This window comes from Bacillus rossius, assembly GCF_032445375.1.
Source record: "Bacillus rossius redtenbacheri isolate Brsri chromosome 9 unlocalized genomic scaffold, Brsri_v3 Brsri_v3_scf9_2, whole genome shotgun sequence".
NCBI classification, from domain to species: Eukaryota; Metazoa; Arthropoda; class Insecta; order Phasmatodea; family Bacillidae; genus Bacillus; species Bacillus rossius.
The window spans coordinates 1,504,533-1,513,669 of NW_026962013.1; the positions used below are offsets into that span (position 1 = coordinate 1,504,533).

Genomic DNA, 9,137 nt, shown 5'->3' on the forward strand with positions numbered 1-9,137 from the left:
AGAGGTAGTTGTTTAGAGGTGTGTAATTGCTAGAACGTGTAGACGTTGTGTGTGTGCGTGGACGGGACAGAAGCTGCACCCGCACATCAAGAGCTGGGGCTCCATCCTGCGCATGTACGGCAGCTCGTCCATCAGGAGCCTGAAGGACAAGAAGCAGGAGGAGCAGGAGATCACGTTCCTGCAGAGCAAGGCGGAGGAGAACGAGCCCAACTACGGCCATCCTGCGCAAGCTGGAGGACACCATGTCCAAGCTGGCCGTGAGTTCCCGCCTGCAGCCGCTTCCGACCCGATGCAAATCGGTCGAGGCGTTTTCAGAAATCAACTACATTACTCGAAAGACTCGTTCTTGGAAAAAGCATGCAATGCACGAGTGTTTTATTTTAGTTTTAGTAAGCAAAAGGTGATTAAAAATAAAGATAACCTAAGGATGAACTGAATGGGATTTTTTTTTTCTAAACCGGCAAATTACGTAAATACGAAAACAAGCGAGCGCTTGCCTGAAGTCCGCTGTCATTGAACTGTTTTTACAGTTGACAGTTCCAACACAATTTACATAGCCATACATCTGCTAATATTAGAAAACATTTAACTAAACTAGCTCTGATTGCAGGAATTCCTAGAAATTTATTAAAATCATATTACTTTTTCAATTAATGTGTTTTAGTACCATAAAAAATTCCGCAGGTTCTGAAAAGTCTTTTAGATGTAATTCTAGAAGCAGGTACACAAGGACTTTGCAGCAGAAAGTCATAATTTCTGTTGTACAGAAAGTACTTACGTATTTATTTGCATTAACTTCTTGAAAACTTATATCTGCAAAAGCATAATTGTGTTTAGTCTAGCTATAAATGAAACATTCTCAGTTTTTAGTTTGTAAAGAACTTTTTTTTAACTAATATTTTTAGGTTGCTTTCATTGTTTGTTGATAGCTCGCCAATTGCATGTAAACACACGCCCCTCTGCCTTGTGCCAAGTCAAAACTACATTTGATGTCCTCACACTCTTTTCAGTGTTAGTTTGTAATACGGCGATACTTAAGGAAACATTTTGTTAGATCCGGCTCACTTTTTTAGTTTTTCTATTTAAAATTTATCAAAAATATGTTTTTGTTGCATGACTAATTAATTTTAATTCTTTGGCATGCTTTTTTATACTCTCCTTTTTAATTAAACGTACGTTGAATGCAGCAATGTTTTGTTTTATGAAAAACATCCTCAAACGAAAATGCATTACTCGCATAACAATCACAGCCCTACTTTTTCAAATTTGATTGTAGCATGAAATGTGCGACGATTATCCTATAAAAAACAGTACTATGTAATTTTAATTATAATATATTGTTGGTCCTTCAAATTTGTAAATTAACATTCAAAACTGATGAATGCCAAAAAAAAAAGTTATTTCGATGAGCACGTAGGCTCTCTCTTGGTACTACCTAATTTCTTTAGTCTTTTGCATTTTTTATCAACATAAGTGTGTACTTGAGTACGAAGTGCCAAGTGTTGACTGTTGCAGAGCGAGTTCAAGAGCATGGGGAAGTTCATCCCTCCGTCGGACGAGAAGCTCTCCTTCGAGCTCCGGTTGCCGACCTCAACACCGTCAACATGTGAAGTCTTCCACCCCCGCCACGTTGCGGGGCTGACAGTCTCAACTCAGTAAATTACATGATCTCATTCCTGCTGGCGGAACATGACGGCTCAGGCATGGCGCGACTGGGTGTCGCTGGAGAACCACCAGTCGGCAGTGTCAGACTTGCCGTAGATAAGCCGAGACTCAATGAAACTCGAGCCAAGTCATAGAGTAGCTTCAACCTTCGACTTGATTAGGTATTTAAATACAAGCAGTGAAAACACTACAAATCCTGGGAAGTAAGAAAGCTGAAAACAGTCTTAGGTTTGTTAGATTAGGTTGGCTACATTAATTTATGTATTTAAAACATAATTAATGCATAAATATAATGTAACATGAATTAATGTAGCTGACCTTACCTAGAATTCTATTAAGTTACTATTATTAATGTTTTCCAGAAGCCAATCTTGTGCAGGTACATTTATGAATATATTTAATTATTTAATATATTCATAAATAAGGCAAAAAATTGTTTTTATCTTTGATCCTATAAACAATTATTGTATTAAATTATCCAACTTAGTACCAGTGATGAACTACTTTTATTCAGTATTTGCTAAAATATAATCAGTATATATTTTATATTTACACTCTTAGTATTACATATATTATAATCCATTCAAATACTCGTCACCTTGATAAAACCTTCTGCAACTTTTGGAGCTTGCCTCAACTAAAAAAATTATCAAGCCTGGACTCAACTCAAAGGTATAAATACTGAACTAGCTCGGATCTGCTCAAAACTTTGTAGACTCGTCCATCTCTAAATCCGTACTGTTTTCACCTTGAAGAAAAATTAGTTTTAATGGTAGACTACCTGCTGAGTAAGAGCACTCAGTTTAATGAAATGATTTTCTTGTTACTGTAATTTGTTTTAAGTTTGAACTGTCTACATTTGTGTTAGTTGCAGGCCTGTGCAAATATTCAAAATGTCAAACACCAAAATGAACAATTTATTGGTTGAATAAAGAATCCTTGATTATATTTAATGTGTAGAGAAGCTTTTGCATAATACTGGTGAAGCTATGGACATTGAGATTGTATTGTATGTAACCACTAGCGAATTGCCCCGGATTTGCACGGATGCGATCTGCTAATGTGGCGTCATTTAGTTTTTAATAAGTACTTAAGAGTCACAAGTATCAAGTTCTCTTCGTGTCCGGTGTGTTCAAAGATTATATACATACTAACACGCACTGCCCATAACTAAGGAAATTTCGATGCAATCATATCTTAACCTTATTTTTTTTCCCCATGAGACAACACAAATGGATTTTTGTTTAGAATTCACACGTGGAAGGGCTGCGTATTGCTGACCACACGAAAAGCACTCGACTATCAAATCTATTCCTGCAGCATTGACCGTCAGCACTGCCATATGGCCTCACGCGCATGCACACACACACTTGCCCCCTCCCTGGCCGGTTTATTTTTATATTCCCCTCTCTCCGCTTGCTCGCACCACAGCAGACGCTTCACTTGCCGGCTCCGTGACCAGTCGGGCGGCGGACGTACAGTTACTTAGCTGTTTCACGGAACTTCATGCGGCTGCCCAGATATTTGGATCAAAAATTTCTACTTGCTCATGGAATTATATGATATGTATTAAAAACCAACATAAGTTAGTTATTTACGCACATTCTCAACCACACAGTACAATATTATTTTTTATCCCAAAAATTTGCATATGAATAGCTGTACATTTTTTTACAATAAAAATATGTGACCCATATGCAGGTAAATACAGCACAAATTTTTAAATATAAGATAAATGTTTTATTCCGCATAAACATTCCGGAAGAAATTGTCTAAATGAAAATGAAAACCATCAAAATCCATTGTGATGCTTAGAAGTACGTAGTAAGTAATCATACACATGGATGGTGACTTTATTTTATACTATTTAGAGATATATAAATGTGTACATAAATAGTTTCACTAATATTAATGGTGCTGATTTAAGCCACACTTTATTTGAACGTAAAACAGTGAACAGCAGAATGGTTCAAGTTCATAAGATGGCGCAATCTGCGATCAGAAATATTTTCCATATGCTGAATACAAACAATAAGCAGTCGGCTATCATGCTGTCAATAAAAAAATTTCCCCAAAAAATTTAAAAGCAAATTTTTTTTATAGTTTTGATTTTGTATTCATAAATATGTAAGAAATATTTATTGGTGTTGTATAAAAGCATGCACATGTTTTTGTTTAATATTTTAAAATTTAACACTAGTATAAAAAATTTTAAAAATTCCCATAATCTTGCTATTTCAAATCTGATGTTAGTATTTGAGAATATTTTATTTTTGTTTTGAATTTGATACTTGCACAGGGCTGTAATAGCTTGCCATTTATACAAAGAGAAAGACTTTTTTTATGATTTTTTAATTTATATTAATTTTTCTTATTTATTTTTACTGTTCAACAGTCCCCATTCAGGTGGAGGAATCTAGTTCAACACCCTCCCCCCTCCCCCCTTTTTCTTTCTTTTCCAGTCTAGAAATTGGAATATGGTATGATTGTGTGAATATTAAAGACAATGCCCACTTTACAGGCTTTAATACTAAGTGTAAAGTGCAGCCTCGGGATGTCTGATTCCCAATTGTATTTGATATGTATTAACAAATGAAGTGTGACAGATCATTTAGGTTGGTTATGGTTTTTCGGTGGCCGACTGTGCAATGGCTGGAAGCGAAATGCATATAAGGTGGAATCAAAGAGTTGAACACTTGGATATATATTAAATATTCTCTTGAACATTTGACTACTGTTAAAACTTGAAAACTTGAAAACTGATAAAATACTGTCCTGCTATGGCAGGTCTATGGTTCTGTTGTTGGTATTATATATCTGGTTTTTTATATGCTTCCTGTCTTTTCCTTCTATCCACTTTGGTGGGTGTCTCCGATCACTCCACTACGAGCTAACACCAGTAACTAGCAGGAGGAGAAAATGTGAAGAGGCCAAACATGTTTGGCCGATACAGTCAGTGGTAGGAAAGCCATCCCTTGATTGGCTGACATATGAGCCAATAAGAAGAGGCCTCTCTCGTACGATGACCCCCTGGCAGTGTATGTAGAGCCTTACCACCTTATAGCTCCCAGTAGATTTATCAATCCTGAAGATGCCTGCTGCAACACAGAGTGAAACGTCAGTACAACACCACTCCGACTCCTCAACCTTGAAAGTAATGTTAGTTTATAATACATAGACCGCGAAAACCTGCAAACTGCTTTAAGTTCATTAGGTATTTGTTTAAATTACTGTTAGGATTTTTTTTAAGTGGTATTTTTTGAAGTAAAATAAATATTCAAATCTCCACCAAGTGCCCATTCGTCTGTAGGTAGTTTTCTGGCAGGCTTAATCCAAGCAGTACCCCTCTAATAGAGTAAAATGTTTGCCCGAGCTGGTATTCACATCCAATGAAAGCCATGCGGTCGGTACCCACGACAGATGGTTCAAACTGGTCAAAGATACACTTGATCAAGGATTATGTTCATGTAGAGATGCACTGCATCAAGATGTTTGTGTGGTGGAGGTACAAGTTAGCCAAAGAGTGACTAATGGTTTATTGCAATTTGTAATCATGGTTGTGCTAGCACATTACAAAGACACTTGTCTTATTGTAACTCAGGAAATAATAACTTTACAGATGGGATGATAACTAGTTTTTTTTTTTCTCAGTACCTAACTCAATACTCTACACCTATCGAAAGAAGTATGTATTGATGGTACACAAAATTAAGTACCGTATATACTGTTTATTATGAATATGTAAATAGTGTTCTTGAGTAACCAAACGGTAACAATGTTTTTTTGAGGCAAGAAAATAAAATAACTATTCCAATGTTTTCTTAAATCTAAATCCTATTGGTTTTTTCTTACCTCACATAAAATCCTATTAGAAAATTATCTTTACTATTATGTATTAATAAATTTTTGGAAAAAAGTAAATCTGCAGTGCAGACTTAGCCATGCTTGTGAGAAAGTTTCATTCACATGGAGCTGTGAAGCATGTTGGGTGGAAGGCAAAGAGGACGAAGCAAGTCGGCTGTGGAGCTTCATTTATTTCGAGAGAACTCAAAACAGCTTAGAGTCTAGTCAAATATTTTAACACTTGGGTTAAGAACTAACTGCATTTCCCATTCATCTTTTTGATTTTTTTTTTTTTTTTAAGTACTATTTCATATTTTGAGCTGATACAAAACAATTTGATACCGGTAGAGTATTGATTGTATGTATTGAGATATTTCTGGTTTTGGGATCTGAATCTCTTTGTTGCTTGTGTGTGATAGGCATTAAGTGTTCAGTTTCTTGTTTAATGCTGTGTGAGTGATGCAACGCCAATAGACATGGCCGTCAAGGTTAGGGGCAGTGGAGGTTGAGTTTCAAGATTATTTTTTGAATGCTCAGGTTTACTCTACTGTGATGAAAATTACAAATATTTTGTTATGATTCGTAGGAAAGCTTACAAGTTATTCCATACAGTTCGTGTTTACTGTTAATGGCTATGGTACGTAATTTCAACAGTCTTTAAGGTTTTTTTTTTTTAACTGTCGGATTTGAAGAGTTGTACACTGAATGATAGGGACAAAAGTATTTTTCCCCCGGGTCCTTGGTTGTTCTTCTTGTGGCCCCTGTTTATGGAGTAGCTTGTTCTGGCCTTGGCACAACACTGCACAGTTAAGACGGCTGGTAAACAAGAGACCCAATCATTTTATGACATAATGTGGCCCTGATAGTCATATACAACTCACACAGGCTGCTCCTATGTGTGCAGCTAGTGGTAAAATACATCACATATTAGCGTTAGCAATGTTTTCTTTACTGTGAGCTGTGCATCTAACAGCTGACTGTAGTTTATTTGGTGGTGCGTAACAACTCAGGTTTGTACTGTTTCAGGATTGTGTCTGGGGAGATGGGTCAGATGTGGTAAAGGGTTTTTTAGAAGTTAAATTATTTTGTGTGTTATTCATCCTCCTCTGTCACTATAGTTTCCAAACAAACTCTAATTTTGCATTTCAGGGAGGTGAACGTTACTGCATAAGGAATATTATGAAAAAGGTCATTGTATGATTGTGTGTTGAGCATTTTTCCAATGTTAAAATTTTTTGAAACTTAATCTACAGAAATATTTCTTTGAAAATTTCTTATGCAGTAATATTCTTCACTTAGCCATGCCGAAGTGGTTTTTGTTTTTTTGCGATTTTTATTGTGAGATGCGAGCTCCTCTCTGGCTCACTTCCCACTTGAAACATTGTGTTGGCTTCACCTGGGAGCACTCTTTCAGAACATGATCTGTTCAGTCTTTACTGCACGTTGTCGTTTCGGAGGAAAAATTATCTACCATTTCATTGAAAATAATTAATTGCTTGCAGTGGTGGATACAGAAAATATTTCTCAATTTGGGGGGTGGTAAAAATTCTAAAAATAAATTTTAATGCATGTGTTTAAAAACACATACATATTGACGTATGGGCCTACAGTAGTAGCGGTAGGTGAATTTACTTCTCAAACAGTAACACTCTCGTCTTCCCTGATATTTTCCCAATGTTTTTTCACAACTTTTGAGGGGGGTATATTTATATTATTACCCTTTCTCCTCCCTGCTTCTGAGACTGCTTGCGTGGTGGTGTGTTTCAGCAAGGAGAGCAGGTTTTGTCTCAAATTCGTGGTGCCATGTTGGGTGTATTTGTATTAAGAATGTCATTGGTTGCAGCTCCTTTTCATGTGAAACTGGGAGTACTGTGAGATCAACATGATCTGTTGCGGAAACTAAAGTCCAGACACACAGGTGGAACAGTGACTACTGTATGTAGTTTGTTGCGAAGTTATCTGTGAATAGATCTCTATCATGTTTCAATTATACATTTTTAAAGTATGTAATTTTAAATAGTATGTGTTCTGTACTGTATTCTGTGGCATAGAGTAATTCATAAATTTTTAAAGCTACGTGCTGTTGAGTGACGATTGTGGTACCTGTGGCCCCTCAGTTAAGTAAGGTAGGTAACTTTTCTTCCAGCTGTTACGTTACAGGATGACCACAGACCTAAAAACGTGGATAAGGTTACGGTTTTTAGAATGGGTCAGGGTAACCATAGATACGTCTGGAAATGTACTAAATGTTCAGTGAATTTTTTTTTTGTATGAATTTTTTGTAATGAAAAGTGAGTAGTTAATTTTCCCCAAAATCTGTCTCTGGGAGTGTGTGTAGATAACTGCTAATTGTTTATCAAAACTGTTGCCAGTTTAGGGTATATTTAGGCTCTGCAGCTAAGAGATAGTAATCCCTCGTGGATTGAAGTACTCTTGACAGTTTATTAAATAATGAGTTTTGCAAGGATACTATTGTCAGGTGCAAAATAATAAGGAAATTTTCTTTTCTGGTACCGTTAGTTAAAAAAAAATGGAAAGCCAGCATTTCTGTATCATGTAAATTTGGGGAGATTTTATATTTTGCTGTGTTATGTCAAACAAAAACTATCCTAAATAATTATGGAGTAAAACATTTTTATTACATATTTTCAAGCTTGAAAGAGTAGGGATCAATGTGTTGTTGTGTACAATTTAGTGCTAATGTCATGTTCTCTATTGTGAGTGATTTGTAAATGTGGCCAAACATTATAAATACAATGTGACTATAATGGAAATAATATCAACTCAGGGAAATTGTTAGTGAGATTCAGAAAACATTACATTTTTACTAAGTTAATTTTTAGGTGTTGAGTTTGTTGTACTCTTGAGTCAAAAATGAGGGCATTTACGAATTCTATCCGTGTTAAAAAAAATTGTAACTAAATTGTGATTGTGTTAGAAGTGTAAATGCTCTATCTGGAAATGTTGCTATAGTTGTTTTTGTTATGTTTATATTGATATGTATGTATTTGGAATGTCTTTTGTGCCATGAAATTAAAAACTACTGTAATGTGTTTTGCGAAGTTTTTCTTAATGGATGGAATATCATTTTACATTGGCAACTTGTAATCTGACATTGTATTTTACACCCCAAATGCATTTTTTATGCACTCTTAAAAAGAATTTAATACGACTGAATGTACAGTTGCTGTACGGCTATTATCTGCGAGTTCTGACATTCCACTGGTAGGTAGCTTCTGTAGGTAACGTCTGTTTCGCTTCACTATTGCTGATGAGCTATGATAGACACTGTTGTGAGTTGTGTTAGAGCAGTGAAGATTGAGTACACTGAAGTTATTGGAACTATGGAATTTGTGTACTCTGTTTAAAAATAAAACATTTTGTTTTATGATGGCATAATAGAGTAGCATTTAATATGGACACTGTTCATGTTTGAACTGTACTTTTGCAATTACTGGACCCTAAGGTATACTTAGGGCCAGCAAGAAAGGGGTGGGGGGGGGGGGGGGGGGGGGGGGGGGGGACCTTGTTAAATTCCGAGACTTTTTTTAAACGTACAAGTTGATAGGATGGAAATTACAAATCTTTTGCTAGCAGAATTCAATGGAAACAGAAGGTAAGCAGTATTG

At 36.0% G+C, this 9,137-nt stretch overlaps 1 protein-coding gene across 1 annotated transcript in view; it reads left to right on the forward strand.

Moving 5' to 3' along the window:
• Positions 1 to 8,561, forward strand: part of LOC134543219 (uncharacterized) — a 27,661-nt gene extending 19,100 nt beyond the window's left edge. Inside the window, exons 12-13 of the mRNA XM_063388122.1 lie at positions 34 to 257; positions 1,516 to 8,561. Coding sequence (XP_063244192.1) covers positions 34 to 257; positions 1,516 to 1,610 — 319 coding nt within the window. The 3' untranslated portion in view covers positions 1,611 to 8,561. The remainder of the gene's footprint in view (positions 1 to 33; positions 258 to 1,515) is intronic.
• Positions 8,562 to 9,137: the final 576 nt, after the last annotated feature.